Source organism: Pygocentrus nattereri, chromosome 8, assembly GCF_015220715.1.
Source record: "Pygocentrus nattereri isolate fPygNat1 chromosome 8, fPygNat1.pri, whole genome shotgun sequence".
Classification (NCBI taxonomy): Eukaryota; Metazoa; Chordata; class Actinopteri; order Characiformes; family Serrasalmidae; genus Pygocentrus; species Pygocentrus nattereri.
This window is the reverse complement of record NC_051218.1, coordinates 40,041,700-40,063,715: the sequence shown is the minus strand read 5'-3', so window position 1 is coordinate 40,063,715 and position 22,016 is coordinate 40,041,700. Positions and strand designations below refer to the sequence as shown.

The 22,016-nt window shown below is 38.7% G+C and overlaps 1 protein-coding gene across 12 annotated transcripts in view; it reads right to left on the bottom strand.

The window, feature by feature from the left end:
• stx3a (syntaxin 3A) overlaps nt 1-22,016 on the bottom strand; it is a 39,098-nt gene that overhangs the window by 11,249 nt on the left and 5,833 nt on the right. For 5 of the 12 annotated variants that reach the window (XM_037540477.1, XM_037540479.1, XM_037540480.1 and 2 more), the window contains exons 2-9: nt 16,160-16,234; nt 12,950-13,049; nt 9,958-10,032; nt 9,752-9,822; nt 8,426-8,534; nt 6,709-6,782; nt 3,290-3,424; nt 398-508 (exon numbers count right to left, since the gene is read on the bottom strand). In XM_037540477.1, coding sequence (XP_037396374.1) covers nt 398-508; nt 3,290-3,424; nt 6,709-6,782; nt 8,426-8,534; nt 9,752-9,822; nt 9,958-10,032; nt 12,950-13,049; nt 16,160-16,234 — 750 coding nt within the window. Of the gene's footprint in view, nt 1-74; nt 186-397; nt 509-3,008; nt 3,103-3,289; nt 3,425-6,708; nt 6,783-8,425; nt 8,535-9,751; nt 9,823-9,957; nt 10,033-12,949; nt 13,050-16,159; nt 16,235-22,016 lie in introns of those variants that run through there. The other 7 variants (XR_005130562.1, XM_037540475.1, XM_037540484.1 and 4 more) reach the window with 4 other exon arrangements.

The window sequence follows — 22,016 nt, the reverse complement described above, 5'->3', positions numbered from 1 at the left end:
AGACAGGACAATGAGGGAACGTGAGGAACAGTCAGGACAGGGGGGGCAGGGTCAGATATTTTCTGGCCACTCACGCGCCGCGCCTCCTGTTGAAATTTGGCAGCTTTTTTTGTGTCAGCCACTGCCCGCTCCACAAAGCCCACCGACTGGTCCATGTTGCTCTCAATCCTGTCAATCATTCCACCCTGACAGGTGACAAGTCAAAGAGAGAGGGGCAAAGAAAAAGAGGATAGAGGGACAGACGGAGAGAGAGAGAGAGAGAGAGAGAGAGAGAGAGAGAGAGAGAGAGAGAGAGAGAGAGAGAGAGAGAGAGAGAGAGAGAGAGAGAGGACAGAAGGGTAGGAGCAGCAGGAACAGGAGACAGTGTTAGTGTGTGAGAAACGTGTGTGCTCCATACCTTCCGTGCGCTGCTCTGATACCTGACTGCTTTCTTCGTTTCAGTCTTTGCCACGACGATGTGATCCACTGCTTTTGACACGTTTACCTCAATGTTATCAACTATGTCACCCTAAAACACAAACACACATGATGTCAGCAAGAAACACACCTTTTGCACAGCAGGGCACACACACATACACACACACACGGACTGCAAAATTTAAGAAATGTTCATGCAGCTCTAAATTTGTGATGTATAGCAATTAGAGATTTAACGATTTACACAATTATTTATTCTATCTGCTGTGATATGATACAGTAGTGACTCGATTCAGTGTAATTTTCAAAACACCAAAAATAAGTGAACAGTTTAAAGAGGAATTATTATATAGCCCATATTTTTGTAAGTGTCTGCATTATTAAATGATTAAGAAAACAAATTCTGTTGAAGAGAAGCTAAAGTGTCAGAATTGTTCAGAACAGTAGCCAGAAATCTGAAGAGTTTAAAAAGGTTCCCTCATCGAAAATTATTACATGAACATAGTTACATGAACATTACATAGTTACAAATACGCTGCCTGATGTCTGGGACATTGTTTCACTCTTTATAGTGAATACATTTTTTCAAAAAAAATTTCCAAAAAAATCGGTGTAATTCCCCTTTAATGTTTTCAATTTATCAAAGCATCCAGGATTATAAAATCAAAACAAAATTTGTGCCTTATAAATGTGCCACAACAGTGTTTCCCATGTATATATGTAATGTTTTACTGCAAGCCAGCTGGCCAACAAGGGCGAGACACTGTTAAAGACGGTGTCAGAGCTGGTTAATGAAGAGCCTGGCCTCTTCCCATTTCCCTGTTATATCAAAAACAGGACTGCAAAACTCCAGAGGGCGTCCACAAGCAAGAGTCTTCATTTAATGTGGTCAATAAAAAAAGTTTAACTATTTTCTAATCACTCGTCCAGAACTTTCCTTTAATTTCAGAAAGTAGAAGGATTTATTACACAAAAAAGCAAAGAAAACCTACCTGTATGTTTTCTTTTTTCTACAGAAAACAGGTTTTGGGCAATAGGATGCTAACATTACTGCTACTGAGTGCTGATTGGCTGGTGAGCAAAGCAGCTCGTTGGCTGTTCGCGCTCACATGAATGTACAAAAGCTCTTAAATATAACAGGGGTGTTAAAATGGTTTATGCTGCTTTGTGTTCAGAGAATGAATGTATTCTTTTACATTAACAATGTTTAAGCATTTATAAACTATGATTTTGTTCAAATGTTCCATCTTAACCCATTGATTTTGGTCTCGCTCAGGAGCGCCCTCTAGCGTTTGTGAAACCCGGAAGGCATTAGTGTGGTAATTCTCCTCTCTACAAGTTCTCTGATGGTATCTTGTTTGTGTACAGTTTGCTCACAGTGTGAAAATATACTGAATGAAACAGGTAAGACTGATGGCTTGAGCTTTATCTTCATGGCTGGACAGTATAGTGGTTTGGCTTTGTCTTGACCATGGTCAGCAATGCTGAACAAAACTCTAGAGGAAACACTTCACAAGCTAAGATGTTAGCCACAAGCTAATCTGCTAGTCACCCCTACCTACCTCCCTAGTAGCCACTTATCTGCAATTTGACCACATGCTCGTATTATTCTGTACTATCACTATTAGACTCATGCATACACACACATACATTGTCATATACTGGAAATCCATCCAACAGAACATATAACACTGCTAAAATACTTACCTCTAAAAGTTTCATTTTCCCCTCAGATTGCGTATAACAAGCAAAATAAAAAGCAAAGCCATCAATGCTTTATCAGCATTTACTACATATCATTATCTCATCAAAGCCTTGTAACTATTGCTTCAACCAGTGCAACAATAAGAATGGTGCAAATTACTATGAATAAGGTCACATTAACATAAAAAGTGTCCATATCCTCCATTTCTTGTATTATATTTGCCCCAGATGTCACATTTTGCATAACATTTAGTAACATTTAGTAATAGAAATTGGCAGTACAATTAGCAGGAAATGCTATATTTACATAAATATATTGTGTCAAAAAGTTAACCTTTATATGCATTTGACCAGGTCTTCAAACTTCTGCATAAAACTGAATATATAAAATGATCTCTGTTCTGACTGGCTGCCCTGTTTTGAATCGCATTAAAAAAAAAAAAAAAAAAAACTAAACTTCTTTAGGCTAAATCGATGGACAAATGTAAATGCAAAATAATGTAAGTGTTTGTCATTTATTTACTATACATGTACGAGGGAATGTAGCGTACATTGTAAAACCTGTTACTAGTATGTTTACATACTATATACTAAACCAAACACTCAAGATTGTGAGGACAATTCAGTTTTCTATGCTATGGGCCTTTTAAAACCTAGCAGTGAGTTTTATTCCTTCTCCTTTGATGTTACTATTTTAGATATACAAGATTTTGTTAGGACACCAACAATATGCAAATAAACAAATCAAATGTAAATGAATGGTTAATTCCTAACCGTTTATACTGAATACAAGGCCAGTGTGACCTAGTTTACTGCATGAAAAATGAAAGGAAGGAAAGAGAAAAAGGTCAGGGAAAGGTCTCCTGCATGGAGGGAAAATAACTCACATTTGGACAGCAGTGTTCTGATCAGCTGCAATTCCGACCAGCGAGCAGCCAATCGCATGAAGAAGGCACAGCAAGGGGTCAGGGGAAAGGAAAACTGGGGCCAAGAGAGAGGAAGAAGGAAAGAACAGTGAGAACAGACAGGAGCAAAGAGTGCAGAAGAGAGGAGAGAAAATGTTCCAGGGAAACTGACGCAGGAAAGCGAGACTGACAGAGTGATAAGTGAAAGGACAGTAAGAATGACTGAGATTTAGGAGGAACGAGTGATGACTGTAGGAATGTACCTGGCTCTCTACAAGCATGGCGATGTCCACAAACATGTCATGTAGCTCCTTTATGCTGCTCTCCAGGCGCACAATGTCTTTGTGCCGAGATTCGATCTCGCTCAGTGCCTGCTTCGATATCCCCGAATCTATGATCTGTAATACAAAGAGCAGATTCTTTTGCAGAAGGCAGCGCGATGTAGTTTATTAACCATCATCTTCTGTTTCTGTTATTTTAATGTGTGATGTCATGTTTCAAGTGCCATCAAACCTGTAGTAGAGAGGTTCTTGGATGTATCCCCTTTTTATACTCAGCATTAGGGGTGCAATAATTATTCGACTTAGTCGACAAAAATTGAAGGCAACTAATTTAGTAGTCGATTACTTGGTGATGTCATTACGTGTCTTTCTCAAACTCACTAGAAATATTTTGACATTACCGCTCACTGGAGAGTAAACAACAGTGTGATGGCTGCCTCAAGGAAAAAAAACCCAAAAGTGTAGGAGCTAAAAAGGTTGTCAGTTGTGCTGCTTGTAAAGCTGAAGTTAGCTGGCACAGGAGCAAATCCTCCATGCTGGAGCATCTGAAGAGGAAACTTGTTGGTTCACTGAATGAACGTTCATCTCGGTAAGATACGCCGCATCCCAAATCACGTACTTGCACACTGCACAGTGTGTTTAAAAAGCGCATGGTATATGGTGCATGGTATATTCCAACGGTATATCAGAAGTGCACTCATTAGTAGTGGGTGAAGTACAGAAGTGTGTGGTTTGGGAGGCGGCAATAGTTGTGCTAGCGAGCTGGTTAGCTAATGTTAATGTTAAATTCCTACTTCATGTTCTGACCTGAGCTGTAATATTTTATATTTCAAAATGCAGGTCCTGTGAAATCGTTTTTGACTAAAGAAATCAGATTTATTTTGTTATATTTTATTGCTGCTACTTTGCATGTCCTTGGCTATAAAGTTTGACAGGAAAAATACATTTAATTTTTTTTTATATTTTCTACTAGCAGGAAAGTTCATTAAAACAGTGAACTCTTGAATGTTATTCATCTTTATTGTCTTCATTGTAAGTTTGCAAATGTATAAAACAACCTCAAGCTAAATTTTAAATCTAAGAACTACGTAAAAGTTAGTTGGTAATGTAGCGATTCATAATTTGAATAATTGATTATTCGTTTCAGTAATCAATAGATTATTCGGCTATGAAATTAGTCGTTTGTTGCAGCCATACTACTAGAAATTATAAATTGCTTGTCTATTGTTACTTGTAGAAACAATGAAATTGACCCACATGGCTGACCCACTGTTTATTTGCTGCGGTTCAAACCGTTTCAATACATCTGCACTGACTGGTGCAGGAGAGGGAAGAAAACGTGTTTTTTAATCAGAAGTCCTCATTTTTATTACCACTATAAATATTTAGATTTGGTTAGATGTGACACATTGTTGTAGGCCTATTCTGTTTTTTCCCAGCCAAAATGTCATTTTTCACCATTTTCAGCCAAAATTTCAGTGCATCCATAGTATGCTTATTTTTTTCCGAAAAAAGCAGAGCTAAATTAACCATGTTTCACATCAGGATTGGTCACCACTCATTCTGCATCACTCAAACATCATTCCTGTGGACCAAGAGTGCTGCTCAAAGTGCGGCTATTGCGCATCACACGAATGACAATGAAAGGGACCATGTTCAGAGCTTTGGGTCTATTTTCGCTTTTGGTTGCAACCTACACTCCACTACAAACATACACAAAATGCATGTAGAAAATGTTCTGCCTTAATGCTCCAAAATTCTGCTGTCCTGCGTGCAGAGTGAATGACTTAACCACTCTGCTATAGAGCCCATAACAAAGCCCACACATGTACAATTCAAAGTTTGAGTTTGTGATATGCATGAAGTAGTAATTGCTACAGTGACAAACTTGCATCACCATATGGAGCTTTTTTGAGATACTTAAATACAATGTAAATATTTCAAAATGACTTGATCAAATCAAAATAGTCCAAAATTACTTGGAATAAGAACTTGTTACATTAAAAGTTAAGATTTAGTGTGTATATATATATATATATATATATATATATATATATATATATATATATATATATATATATATATATATATGTGTGTGTGTGTGTGTGTGTGTGTGTGTATATATATATATATATACACATACACATACATACATACATATATATATATATATATATATATGGTTTTGTTCCAACACTGATGATATATTACTTTTATATGGAGATACGTGATGTTTTTGTAGACCTTTACAGAAAAAGCTGGTCAGGGAATGCTGAATGTTGATCTCAAATGAGTTTGCAATTTTGATGGTAACTTATTTCTTTATTTTTTAAAATTGCACTTTGCACAGAGGTGAATAGTGCCAGCCTTTCACCACATAACACTATTAATTCACATTGCGTTTTAAATATATTGCAAGGTGTATCACATTTTCAATATGGAGAAATTTGTTTGTGATACCAGTATTTGTTCTCGCAAATTTATGAAAATGTGAAGTTGTGACGCTTTATACAGAGATTATCAAATATGATCTAATATGATGGGATTCTGTTATGCATTTTTCAAATGTAAATGAAAACTTCACAAAATCTGCTTTGAAAACAAAAGCTGCAGCAATAAACACCAGTCTGTGACTCACACTGATGCCATGTGATTTGTTATGACCTCTTAATGCATTTATCGTTTATACCTGGTCACTCTATATGACTAGTATCTGGATTCTATCCTGATAAGATTTTATCCACATGCATTTACACTTTCATCTCTGGTTAGTTGGGTGGAAAATCTGAATGCTGTGTGGGACGGAATATGCAAATCTGTTCGTTATACAGCAACCAATCACAAACTGTTTATCCGTTCAGCCTCTTTGTCTGCAGTTTGTTTTGTACAGAAGTGTCTGTCCATATTGCTATGAAGTACATTCATCTGGTCCCCAATCAATCATGTGCATCCACCATGATCATCTTCCTTGCAGACATGGACCACATGCCCAGTGATGCACTGTGTGGGGACGAGTTTAGGTTGTACTGAGAGGGGTTTTGGTTGTTGAATGTGTCTAGGAGAGAAGGGAGTGTTTACATTGCTATAACGTGGCTCAAATGCATCTCAGACCACCTCCTGAAGTGTTAGAGGGCTTGGATTTGTAACCGTTTTAAATGCATCTCGGCTGCTTTTACACATGCATTTTTATGCGGCTCGGCCTTATCCAGATAATCCTAATATTCAAAACACATGAAGTGACCGGGAATAAATTGGGTGTAAGAGTATAAAACACCTACTCCCTGCACCTTTGACTAATGAAGGACAGATTTAGGCCATGAGCATAACAAACATAAAAGATCAGAGAAAAATAAACTCATGGAAATGCACACAGAGAAACACATTAAAAACACACAGTTTACCCCTGCAGTGAAGACCGCCGCATTCCCTCCCTCCAACATCTCCTCCAGCTCTTCATCAGTAGTGGCTTTACCAGCTAAAGAGAGAGTAGAATAGACTATTACATTTCAACAGGGGTGGGCAGAGTGGAGCAGGGGTTAGTAGGGGTGAAGTAACATCACAAGTAGCTTATAGAACTGAAATGGAACTGAAGTTTGTTATGGTCAGTTCTTTTCTTTTTGATGTCAAATAAAATGATACACATCAATCCAGCTGTGTCACCAACCACAAAAAAGTACTACTGCTGTAACCACCACAACAATGAAATTAAACACACACACACACACACACACACACACACACACACACTTTCTAAGCTGCTTCTCCTACAGGGTCGTGGGGGGGGTGATGGAGCCTATGCCAGCAGTCATCGGGTGGTGAAATTAAACACCAAAAAAGAATTGTTTAAATGTTTGTAGCTACAAAATAATAGAAAAGTAGGTCTAAGTTTACTTGAGTTCATGTAACTTCAACTACTAACTAGTTCCTACCACCTCTGCATTTCAAAATACTTGCACTGCATCAACATGTTTGAAATGTTTGTTTAAGGACTGCAATTTGCACCACATTAAATGGTGCAACAAACTTTCATTCAGTGTGAACCTCAAAGATCTGAATGGTTCAATTACATTAGTTAGTTAGTAATAAATGAGTTATTTAAAGCTAAGGACTGGTTGATGGAGTAGAAAAAAAATGTCTGTTTGACACTTACTGACCACAAGTGCAAGAGAGGAACCAGTTTGAGATTGCACAGAAGCAGTTACAGTTGAAGTATTTCAGCTAGAGTTGAAGTGTTTCTACTAGGGAAAATGCCATGAGCTGTGTTCCTGTAATGACACAGGCCTGTTAACTGCAAAGATATGAAAAAGCCAGAGACCACCTTTCATTTATTTAAGTGAAAAATAAGTAAAAATCTGCAGGAATATTTTTCCACACCTCTAAAGCTGAGACATAGAAGTATTTTCTGCTTCTCACGATTCAAGTAATGTAAGCTTTCCATAAAGTTTATCTGATGGGGACCATTTTGGTGGTCTACCAGGTCTTGCAGGTGGTTGTTAGGAGTCCCATTTTCTCTATATATTTTCATCATTTTTTTTCTCCCCAATTTTATCATCTCCAATTCCACCCGCTAGTTAGGCCTCCCCAAATCACACGATGTCATCAACATTAGGAGGGTGAAGGCAGCACAGGCTTCCTCTGAGACCTGTGAAACCAGCCACTGCTTCTTTTCGAACCGACACTAACGCAATGTCACGGGACAGCCGAACGCACTCGGAGGAAAGCACCAACCGCCAGATATGTTACGTCGGCTAACAGACGCCTGTGCTGACAAGCTTCGCATTGAGTGACGGGGGGAGAAGGGGGGCCATCCTACCCACCCAGAGAGAGCGAGGCCAATCATGCTCTCTTGGACTCTTGGCTACGGACGGCTGCAGCATCACCAGGGATCGAACTCGCGATCTCCTGATGACACGGCCAACGCTTAGAAGGTTGCGCCACTCGGAAGCCTTTAATCAATTTTTTAAATCTAGGTTTTGGAAACTCTTGCTGTTTCACCCATTTTCCTTTAACTTCCCCTTCTAAAAAATGATAACCTGAAATGAACCGGAAATGAAATAAATAAAAGGTAGTTTTTTGTTAGCTTCACTGGGGTGGGGAATAAGAGAAACAGTGACTCACTGATTTCTAACTGTCTCTGGATGCGTCCTTTGCTCTTCTCTCTGAAGTCCACCTGAGCTTCATTGTATTTTGTCATCACATCCACAAACTTCCTGGACAGAACGGCATGCTGGGGAAAAAGACATATGAAATTATACTTCTCTCACTGAGTGCATATATAATATAAAGTAGGAGGCAAAAGAAGTGCCTAAAATACTTGTATGTTATACATACATACATACATACATACATACATGCACACACACACGCACAGACACTATATATATATATATATATATATATATTTTTTTTTTTTTTTTTTTTTTTTTCATATTCTCTGTAGTGATTTTTACTTGTAAATCACTACAGAACAATGCATAAAGTTTATTATGTAATTTTACAAGGGCTCAGCATGACTCCTTCGGCTGTACAGTTTAGACAGCTTTTTCTTGGATGAGTTTATAGCAATAAATAAATATTTATAACAATATTTAATTTTCTTATTTGCAATATGGTACTTAAAATGCCACTCACATAAAAATTCCAATATATGTATAGCAAAAACATGGGCAGTGATGCTACAGTTTTATTTATATATATATATATATATATATATATATAAAACTGTAGCATCACTGCCCACTGTAGCATCACTGCCCATGTTTCTCCAAAAAACATGAGTATGCTTTACTTTACATTAGTGTACTATCAGAATCTTTTTATGTCCATGTTTATTTATTAATTACTCTGTTTTTCTGCTATAATCCTGCTTAAACATTTTAAAGTTGTTTTTTCTCTGTGTTTTGTGTGGCCTATGCATCTAGAAAACAGTTTAGACAGCTTTTCCTTGGCTGAATTTGCTGTGGAACCCTGTTTATAACAATATTTAATTTTCTTGTTTGCAATATGGTACTTAAATGCCGCTCACATATATATGTATAGCAAAAACATGGGCAGTGATGCTACAGTTTTGCTCTCATTTGCAACTATGGGTGTGCGAAAGGACGCGTTGCCAAGGGCATGTTGTTAAAATGAGACAGAGGTCATCACTAAATATGCTACCTACTCTAGCTGATGCCCAGAAACAATGCAAATATATTTCTTTAACAAGTAACATGTTGGCATATTGTTCACTGACAAAAATAAATTGTGTCCTCATCTGCATCCCAAAATGGTAAGCCTACGTTTTTTTTTGGCAAGTCTTTTTTTGTTTGCCATTGTTTCTCTTTCACTGGGGTTAAACAGATATGTATTCAATACACTTGCAGATCATCAAATATTAAAATCAGTCAGAATTCATATCCCTAGTGCTGGTGTGTGCATTTAATGGCTGGAGGATTCATCAACCTGTGATTTGCGTATCCTTGTGTCAGCTGACACTCTCTCCTCCTCATCTGACTCAAGATTCCTCTCAATGGCTGCAAACACATATACACACACAAATTTTTACATATACTTACATATATTTACATCTATATTTAGCATTTCTGCCATTCAACCTAATGAGAAATCATTACACTACCCAGAATGCAGATGGATCAGCACAGACTTACTCTTTAGCTTATTGCGAGCATTGTTGGCCATTTTCTTAATGTCATTGGTGAGGGCCTCCAGGTCATTTTGTGTTTCTGGGGAAAAAAAGAGAAAAAAAGAACAATAACATTTTTGTAGTACATACAGTTTAAACTCAGCTTTTTAAAAACTCATTCCTCTGAGGTCCACTCAATTCATATTTTACACAGCTGTAGTATCAGGGTTGTAGCATGATCTCATGAATTAGCATTAGCAACATATTGATGAGTAAATTACGACGACGTTTTAAGGCCATTATTAAATAAAACAGCAGACTTCGAGAATAAGGTCATAATATTTTGAGAAAAAAGCCATACTACTTTGAGAAAAAAAGTCATGATATTTAGAGAAAAAAGAAGTTGCAATATTTGGAGGATAAAGTGGACTAACTGTAGGGGGGTAGCTATAACGTGTTGCAATAAGCCATTTCTTATACTAATAACAGGCTGGTGCTGATGTGTCAGGAGAGACAGGGAGACTGAGTATTTCTTTATGGGTGAAATTGATATGAAATATTTCTCCACCAACTCAACCCCCGCTCATTTAACAAGGTGAGGTGCTGCCTTTGGCCACAATACTGCGACCTTTTCTGGTATTAATGCCACTTTGTCATAATTCTACAACTTTTTTCTCAAAGTATTATGACTTTTTATCTTGAAATAGTACAAATTTTTCCCAAAATATTACATCTTTATTCTTGAAGTCTACCATTTTTATTTTTATTACCAGTGGCTGTAAAACGCTGTCACAGTAAATAGAAGTCACTGATCTCATTTGGTCGTCATTCGGACTAGGTGTGTTATTTGCACACAACACGCAGCCTTGTGGTTCTGTAATTTGGGTGTGCTGTTTGTTACTCCATGTATGAATGACTTTTCTGAATAATTCTTTCAGCTGAACTGTGCGTGATGAATCACCACATTTGAGGTTTATTTCCACACAGTCCCATATAGTACAAGACAACAACGAATGAAGAGAAATTCTGCTTTGTTTGGGAGTGCAAGCCGCTCCCAGGCTACCAACGTGACATATCAAGTTTCTACTGAAGATTCAGGATCCAAAGAGGCAACAGGATTGTAGAAGAGTGTACCAACCTGATTGTGACCGACTGGCAAACTACACTGATATTAGACAATAACATTTTCTCTACCATAAATACCATTAAAAAAAAACAGTTTTAAGCAGAAAAGTGAGCACTCCAGTGTTTCTCAATCTAATCTTTAACTGCTGTATCTGTCATATACAGTTAATTAGAGCAGTCATTTCTATTTCTAATCAACTTCCTCCTGTAGTTTCCACGTAATAAAAAAATGGAAACTTGTTGACTCAAAGCCAATCACTGGCTTTGCTTTGTTTAAAATTTTGCTCTGTTTATTCTAAGCACAGGGAAATTACTATAGTAAAAGTAGTAACTGACTGTACTCTACAAATATGGCAGATTGAGATTAGGCTGAAAAACCATGAAGTACTCTTTCAACAAAACAGAGTCTGACCTAAGGGCGTATCTCTAGAGTCCTGAACTAAATCCTACAGCTGGTACATGAAGTGTTGACTGTCAATATCATTTTGAGCGTCAGTAGTCAGCTGAATGCACCGTCACCATACGGGTTTCTTTCACAGATGACAGATTTTTAAGTTACATTTACAATATGACAGAATGATCAGATATTGTAAAGAAGCTGCTATTGTGTTTTCAGTGTACATAAGCCTAGTTTCTGATTTGGCATTTAAATTTCAGCAGGATACAGGAATAATATATCCAACAATATTAAATGATATCCTTTAGGACTGTATTGTTTAGGATAAACTGCTGAACAGTACTGCTTAGGTATTAACTTAACCACATGTTTTAAATATGATATTTTAAAATGACATTTATGACACTATTAATTAAGAATTATCAGACACTCTAAATAATCTGCTAGTGTTTTCCATGTAGTAAAGCTTCGCTTATGATTTGATTATTGAAATGCAACTGTCAAATATTTTGAATTTTCTAATTCAAATATTTTGAATTTTCATTTTTGAATATTATATAGGACGCCATTTCAAACATTGAACTTTTTTCTAAGAATAAGGAAAGCTATATTTTTTATTTTAATATTTAAAAGAAAAATGCTATTTTATTATTACTATTATTAGTATTATTTACTGAAACCTGACATATTACAAGGTAATAAAAAACCTTAAAGTACTACTGTCATAGCCATTTGCAGAAATTGCCATTGACTGCCATGAGGCTGTGGAGACTGTTTAAACATGAACATAATGGGCAGTGGAGGAGGGCAGAGAGTCATTGTAGACACACTGTCTTAAAAACAGCTTTTCAGTCAACTCGGTGAGTAAGAGGGTGACTACAATGTGCAATTAAAACCAACATTATAACCTCAAATTAGAGCTCTAACACAGGCAGTTAGGAACGGAGTCTCAACAATCCAACCTCTGACAACTGCAGAGATATCACCATGGCCTGACGTGAAAGAATCATCTCAATGTCATCTGAATGTTGCTGGCTGAAATATCAATGCACTGAAATGCTCGATTTCATAAAGTCATGTAAAAAAGTCCCAGTTATTAGAATAATTTTTCTCTCTTCAATGATTAGAAGTATTGAATTTTGTCAAGTATTCATCGCAGCCCTAAACAGAAACCATGCTTAATAGTACCCCAATCCAATGTTCTAGCCACTAATGTTAGGCCCAAGCTAATAAACTAGACACAAGATATCACACAAGTCACAATACTATATGATAAGCAGCAACACAATCAGACAAATGAGATATATTACAGTAGCACACACTGCATCCCTTCTAAAAACCTTTAAATTGTACACTTCATAACAAACTTGACCTGTACGTCTCTAAAAGGGAGGTGAACTGATTGCAGCATTGGATGTGTTTACCGCAATGGTAAAATCAAAAATGCTGGATTCAATAGACACAGAGAAACAGTGCATGTGTGTGTATAACTTACTCTGATCAGATGTTGGTGCAGATAAAATAACTGAATAAAGTTTCTTCACTTCAGCCACGTTTTCATCAATCTTATCAATGCTGTTTCTGATGTCTTCAATCTGAAACACAGAGATAAATTTATCTACAACAAGCTTGCCTGAACAAGCAACAGGCTAACACACTCAAACTTTAAAAGTCTTGGCTTAAAGGTGCAGTATATGATTTCAGTCCTATACACTTAGGATCTCCTCATGGTCTGCTAGCTCTCTGTTCTGTGCGCACTTGGAAAAAAATTCCCTGTCTCGGACAGAAAGACACAACATTATTTTAGCCAGTAAGAGTAACAGAGGGCATCTGTGTTTGTGCACAGGATGGGGGAAAGGGAGGGTCTACTTGCTAAACTTCACACATTGTCAAAAAGGTGAGATGGCTGAGAAACAGCCAAAGAGGAAAAGATCTGAAGGACAAACATTGAGAAAGATGTTAATGTATCAGACAAGGGTGTTTGGATAGAAGTTGGCTTCCTATTCGCATTTTCCCGTTCTAGCTTAAATCGTGCAACAGTTCCATTCTGGCACCTGAATGTAAACTTTGCACCATTTAAGATGGAAAGAGAAATATCAAACAAGAAGCTGAGTTCCCAGAATGTAACTGCTGCACCATTTAAGGTGGAACAGGGAAATCTGAACAAGAAGGTGGAGAAAAAGAAGCTGACTTCAGCTTCATCAAGAGTTTAAAGGCATGTAACTGCATGACAATGTTGCTCTGTTTCTGCTTGACAGGTGGAACATTAATTAGAGATCTTGAAAATGTCTATTGTCTATTGTTATCTCTCATACTTCTTCTTATTCTTCTTCCACACTTTTAATACAGCCTGAACCGCTTAACGTATAGACTCCGTTCAAACTGCGTTTTGAAGGTCTCGGCACTGTGGCTTCTGCCATGTATTTTTGTAGTCGATCGGGAATCTGCTTTAAAATCCTTTCACTTAAATGATAGAGAAACTTGTCTTTTCTGAAACCTCAAAATATCTCCTCATTTTATCAATTGGCTTTAGAGCATTTGTTTGGCACTAGGCACAGAAAACTGCTCCATTCACTCCCATGTAAATTTCTCAAAATCAGAATCTGCTTATTTCAAGATTTTCTCTGTGTTTAACTCGTCAGACGCACCACACACACACACAGAGACCCACCGAGACACACCACACACACACACCGAGACACACACACAGAGACACACCACACACACACAGACACACCACACATAGAGACACACCACACATAGAGACACACCACACAGAGACACACCACACACACACAGACACACCACACAGAGACACACCACACACACACACAGACACACCACACATAGAGACACACCACACATAGAGACACACACACACATAGAGACACACACACACACATAGAGACACACACACACACACACACACACAGAGACACACCGAGACACACCACACACACACAGAGACACACCGAGAGACACACCGAGACACACCACACACACACACAGACACACCACACACACACACAGACACACCACACACACACACAGACACACCACACACACCACACCACACACACACACACCACACACACACAGACACACCACACACACACAGACACACAGACACACACACACACACAGACACACACACACACAGACACACAGACACACACACACACACAGACACACACACACACACACACAGACACACCACACAGAGACACACACACACACACCACACAGAGACACACACACACACACACACCACACAGAGACACACCACACACACACAGACACACACACACACAGAGACACACACACACACAGAGACACACACACACACAGAGACACACCGAGACACACACCACACACACACACACAGACACACCACACACACACAGACACACCACACACAGACACACACACAGACACCACACACACAGAGAGACAGAGACACAACACACAGAGACAGAGACACAACACACAGAGACACAACACACAGAGACAGAGACACACCACACACAGAGACACACCACACACACACAGAGAGACACACCACACACACACACACAGAGACACACACACACACACACACAGAGACACACCACACAGAGACACACCGCCACACCACACACCGAGACACACCACACACAGAGACACACCGAGACACACCACACACAGAGACACACCACACACACACACACAGAGACACACCACACACACAGACACACCACACACACAGACACAGACACACCACACACACAGACACAGACACACCACACACACAGACACAGACACACCACACACACACAGACACACCACACACAGACAGACACACCACACACAGACACACACACAGACACCACACACACAGAGAGACAGAGACACAACACACAGAGACAGAGACACAACACACAGAGACACAACACACAGAGACAGAGACACACCACACACAGAGACACACCACACACACACAGAGAGACACACCACACACACACACACAGAGACACACACACACACACACACAGAGACACACCACACAGAGACACACCGCCACACCACACACCGAGACACACCACACACAGAGACACACCGAGACACACCACACACAGAGACACACCACACACACACACACAGAGACACACCACACACACAGACACACCACACACACAGACACAGACACACCACACACACAGACACAGACACACCACACACACAGACACAGACACACCACACACACAGAGACACACCACACAGACACACTCTTGCAGTTCCTTCAGGAAATGCACATTTCGTTTACTTTTTGCTGTTTCACAAAATTAGCAGGTCATTACTGCTTTGCTCATGTTTGTGACAGCAACTGGTCAGGTCCACAGCAGCAATTGCAAGAGTTTTCAAACCCACAACCTTGCAAACTTTAGTTACATTTCTTGCTGTCTGTACAATATTTGTAAAGGGTTTTATGGCCACAAATAAAGTTTGCTAGCCCATTGTTGTCATGGCAATGCGCATCCAGGAATCGGGGGGACACTGAAAGAAACACTGAAGGGAGGGGTGTACGTACTTAGCTGTTGAGCTCAAAAATCAACAATCACTCTCCAGAATCGTACACAGCACCTTTAAGGGGAAGCATTTAATGTATAAAAACTGATTTTACATGTAAATCATGTTTTGCATATGAGCATATTTTGAAGTACATTACCTGGGAAAAGAACTCGTCCATGAACGCTGCATTATCCACAGCGATCTCAACGTCTTCATCGTCATGATCACATGTCTGTTGGGGAGGGAAAAAAAACAGTATAGAGAAAATAATATATGTTAATGTCGAATTGCAATGCAGGAACAATGCAAACACATAGGCATTAGATCTTACATCGGTCATCCCAAACAACCTCAGTGGGCCCAATCCCATTTAACACCTTGCCTGAACTACTTAGCCCTTACTCCTCTGTTTTGCTCGTTCACATGTAGGAGAAGGGTGTCCTGATTGCTCTTGAGATAGAGGGGTGGAGTGAAGTATTGGCTCTCCAAATGGAAGTTTTTTGGAGGCATACTCCAAACAGAGAGTTATGAGGAAAAAAGGGCAAGATGGACGCACAAGCGACCAAAGAAACACACAAAAGCATTTTCTCTGTTAAAAATTATGACAACCATTGTTTAACGCCATTTCAATGTATTATGGTCCTTTTCTTCATAGGTAGCATAAAAATCAATATTAGTACGCTGATGTGTCTGTAGCTAGCTACCTATATCTCATTCCACCTTAAATGGTGCAGCAGTTACAGCCTGAGCGCCAGAATGTAACTGCTGCACCATTTAAGGTGGAATGGGAAATTTAGCTAGCTAGCTACCAAGACATGAGCTGCTCTTTAAAGGCGTATGATTCACTAAATGTAACTAAAGCCCAGCAGTGAGGAGCTGAACTTTACCCTCCTCTGCTGTCACTGCAGACTGGCAGGGTCGCTTACAGAGCAGAGTTAGTAGCTGTTAATGAAGTTATGCAGTAATTTGAGGTTTGTCCCATTTCAATGAGAAAGATGTTAACTACTAACCCTTAAAATAAAAATAAGAATAAAAAAATGGGATTGGGCCCCAAGTAATGTGCAGCAATGCACACTTCTTAAACCTGATCCTGTACACCAGATCAGATGCCATTCCCCAGGTGTCCATACTAAGGCCAATGCTGTTCTGCCGATTCCTCAGTAAAGCTACAAATCCCCAAGTTTACAAAATAATAAAGTCCACTAGTTGCATAAAAGTTTAAAAAATAAGGGTGTTGCAGGGATAGATCTCCAGGCCCATTTCTAGAAAACTACACTCCTACGCTTTCATTTCAACACTAATCTAAAACAACCAGCTCCAACATTCATAAGATCAGGAACTCCTTGATTAGCTGGACTAGGTGTGTTAGAATAGGGTTGGAATTTCAAACTATAGGTGAGTAGCTCCACAGGAACAGGGCTGGGAGATACCAGTGTTATAACACGCCATGTTATGCCATGGCATTATTTTCTACAGAAGCCTTATTGATTGCCACCATCTCAGTGCTTGCTTGATTGAGCCTTCAAGCACAACTGCATGATGTGTTGTGAAGTTTAAACATGGCTTAAACATTTCCGTAAATCTACTGTAGTCTGACTGATTTGAACAGCTGTCCTACACAATTAGTTAGCCTAAAAAAGCTGCTGTATTCTCTTTTTAACTTACTGGAGCTAAACTATTTCACATTATTAAAGCCAACATAATTTAGAAATTATATAAAAACATTAATAATATAACACAGAATAGTAATATTTTTGATGGAAGATCTTTTAAATGACACAGAATTATAAGGCGAGTTTAATATGACCAGGAACACTTACTAATACAGAAGAAAAGTTCAAATTTGATCTCAGATTGACTTTCAGAATATATTCATATACTTCAACAGTGGCCTGACAATATTCGATAAATTTTTTTCTACATCAGCCTTCACTTTTGATGCTACCTTCACATGATTCTGAAACATGATTTATGACTGAACACCAAATTGTCAGGAACACATAAGGAACTTAACACTGAGCACATCATTTTACAATGCGGCCTGCAAGTCACAAGTTGCAGTCCAGAGTCCAAGTAAAAAGACACCTTGTTTTCCTTTGTCTCATCACTTCAATTTCTCTCGAGTCATCAGTTTGGTGGTGGTTCAACTCCTCTACCACAGACAGCTCACACAACGGTGCAGCCACAGCCCAATACACACTATCTTGCTGAACGCTGACTGGGAAACTGAGGCCTTCATGTACTACAGTGTCTGACAGCAAATCATTTCAAAGACACTCAATATTGAAGAAAAACTTGATTAGCTTAACATTCGCAGAGAAACTCGCTCTCTTAATATGCTGCCTTGAGTCGTGTTAAAATGCTACAATAAGCTTGTGTGAAGGTCAAAAAGTCTGAGAAACATACACATACATAAACAGCATGTGCTGGAAAAGCTGAGGCTTGGAGATAAGAGTGTATGAGACTTCCTGATGTGTGCGTGTGTGTGTCTGTATGTGTGTGAGAGAGCAGGAAAGACAGAAAAAAGTTTACCACCAGCTCAAGTCTCAAGTAACAGTAATCCCTTAAACTGCAAGCTCACCATTTAGTTATTAGTCTTTTGACTAGGGATGCAGTGACGCCACAAAAACACCTCCTAAAATGCCAGTTTCTGCCAAATTTCACATTAAAATATACACCTCAGAAATAACTTTTCCAATCAAACAACGGTTTAACACAGAGCACTTCCTGCAAATAAAAATAGTAGGATATTTTAAGAGCTTAAAGCTTCAATGCTTTTTCCTTAGAAGCTTAAAGTTACATTGTTAGAAATGGGGCCTCCAAGTTTTTTAAACAGTGCAGCAGTACTTTTGACTGTAAATAAGTCCAGGTCTCTGTCCAACATAGGCCTTTCAGTGAAACATCAGGGATTAACTAACACAAACAGTGTAACTGCAGCATCAACCTCTTTAAATCTACTGATTTTCTTACATAGAGATGATCTCATTTATGTTGAGAGCAGGAAGATTTTATGTAGAGCAGGAAAATTAACAAAATCTGGATCTTTGTTTAAAAACATTACTAATCTGGTCCACAAATTAAGCGGTACAGATATTTTTTCCAGAATTAAAAACCACCAGACAAAGTAACACCACATGAAAACACATCTCCTGAAGGTTAACGGCACTTCCACTGGAACTACTGTGAAGTTTCAACATAACCTACAGGAACACCTATATACTGAACCTCATTAGCAGGGTAGTTAGCACAGTGTTAGATACAAGATCTCATTTGAGTCACATTGGCTTGCTTGCTTATACATCACAGACATGTTTTTCTGAGCTCACTAACTGAAATTTTCAACAATAAACACACAAATCATCCAAAACATCAATTACATCGAGAACACTAGACAAATTCAAATGAATGCCACCAAGGTTTAAGGACATCAAAACGCAAGTGACTAACGTTTCTCAGCTGTTCTCACTTTCCAAATGCCGACAGTCGTTACCAGTGAGACGGGATGGGTGGACCCTGCAGCGACACAAGCTCTCATTGGCTCAAAGGGTTGTAGGTGAAGCGCGTTCATTAGACTTTGTTTCACGCACAAACTTTATAAAAGAGCCAAACAACTAGGGATCACTGAAAAAATCTTTTATGAAATTGGAGCAATAATGCTGCCCTTCCCGACTTGTACTCCAAGAACGGGGATTCCTGTGCATTGTGGCTGATACCGATCCCAACTCTGTCTAACATAATGACTCGATAGGCGCCTATAAATCCTGATGCTTACACTCCATTATTTTCTACCTTACCTTTTTTATTTTGGCAAAAGTAGTGCTTTACATCACAAATAAAACATACTAAGTGTGAATGAAAGGCATTTACTGGTTAGATAACTTCACATTTGAATGGTTTCAGAACTATGAGAAGAATTCACTGTGCTTATTTGCATGGTTTTTCTTTCAATGCTAAATTAACATGTAAAGTCCTTGCTAAGAATACTGTCATTGGAGATTTTGCAATGAAAAATTTTACTACTGCTCGTCTCAAACTTGATATAATCTCACACCACCAACATAACTGGCATGCACTCAGAAACCGCTGATGGTGCATTTGAGCGCCACCATCAGGACTGACAACAGCACAGTACTGCTGCAAAATCACTTAACATTAGTAGTAGACTTATTAATTAGCAATTTCAATTAATTATTTATTACTCCATTATTACAAGAAACAAATAGGTAGGTTATGCAAGTATAAGAACAAGGAATTGAAGGATGGCTAATACAGTAAACAAAAATTCTTGACAAATTCACTGTTTTACTGTGCTCTTGCGGCTCCACAGCAGAATTAGATGTACAGGTAAAAATAAAATAACATTTTCAATTGACTTAGAATCACTCCAGCTGGTCTCCTGATACATTTAATCTGCAACGAGAAACTGTTAAACACTAAAAAGTCATTCGCCAGCTGTTCGAATCTTCCCATTTTACCCTACACGTTGCAGCAGTTTAAGGTGGAAGGGGACAACTGAACAAGAAGCTGGCGAAAGAGGTGATTCAGCCCCGTAAAGACAGAACATTAAGAGACATTTTTATTTAGTTCTAGTAAATATCGTTGTTCATGTTTTTGGTTGAGTGTAGTTGGGCACCGTGTTCTTAGTTGGTCCAGGACTCTTCTTCTGAGGGACTCTAGGGGGTGCAGCAACAGCAAACCAGCTGGCTAGCAAGAACCACAGCTAGCCTGTGTGCTGCGAGTTTTCTCCCGTTGCCGCATGCAGCTTTGACTTGAAATTCCATTACACTTGAGTTATTGGTCGTCATTTTAAGGTCAGATGTGGATTTTCTAATTGCTGTTTGGCCGAATCTCCACGTGTGAGAGCAGATTTAGTCCCAGTGCAGAGAAGCAGGATTGTAATGGTTTGTGCTGGTAATGTAATGACATCTCTCTGGTAATTAGGTCCGTTTGGTCATCGCACTCTAGCAATATGTTTACTGTGGAAACTTGTATCATGATATCGGTACAAATATGATTAATCATGCAGCCTTACAGTAGGGTCACTTTTTAATAATTCCATAATTTTCAATAAAACAAACTATTAAACAATAAAATATGATGGCCTAACAGTGAACAAATACAGCAATCCATACACTCTCAAGCTTATTTTATCAACTTTTAACTCACAAAACACTGTTTTCCAAAAAAAAATCTTTCTCAGCAAAATTCTGTGAAATTCTCCTCAAGTTAACCAGAACAAAGGAGAAAGTGTGAGGTTTGTGTGCAAGCTCATGAAAATAAGAATGTTCAGTAAAAGTTGAGCGTGAATGTGTCCAGAGAACATGATCATGTTTCAGGTGTATTTACATGCAGAGGAGTTCATGCTGGTTTCCTGGAAATACACGGAATAAGTCAATAAACACACACAAACACACAGACAGACACTTCAGCTGCTCATTGTCCCACATTTCTTACAGCTCCTGCCAGAGCACTTCAAAGTAATCTTACACACACACATAGGAGCCAAATAACGAAGCCCCACCAGCAAGTTAAACATTACAGAGCAAGAGAGAGAGAAACCTATGAAAACAGAGGCCAATTTAAAGCAGCAAGGCTAAGACGTGATAAAGCCTACTAATGAACCAATAAAACACACACACACCAGCTCTGAGAGGTGGAATTGATCAACACTACTTGATGAAAATGGGGTGGATTAAAATACATGTGAAATACAGAGTCTGGAAAACACAACCAAATTAAAATCAAGTGATAAACAGCTGAATAGATAAAAACCAACTGTTATAACCAGATACTAGTTAAAATGGTGCTGATTTGATCAGAAACCACATTTTAATCATTTATAACCAAGATGGTTTAAGTATGACTGTGGAAAAACATATTCCTTATCAAAAGGAAGGTGGGAAAAAAAATATTATATATTATAATATAATATATATTTATTCATATAGCACTTTTCATACCATTGGCAGCTCAAAGGTCTTTGCAGAATCATTTAGAATTCTAACAACATGACA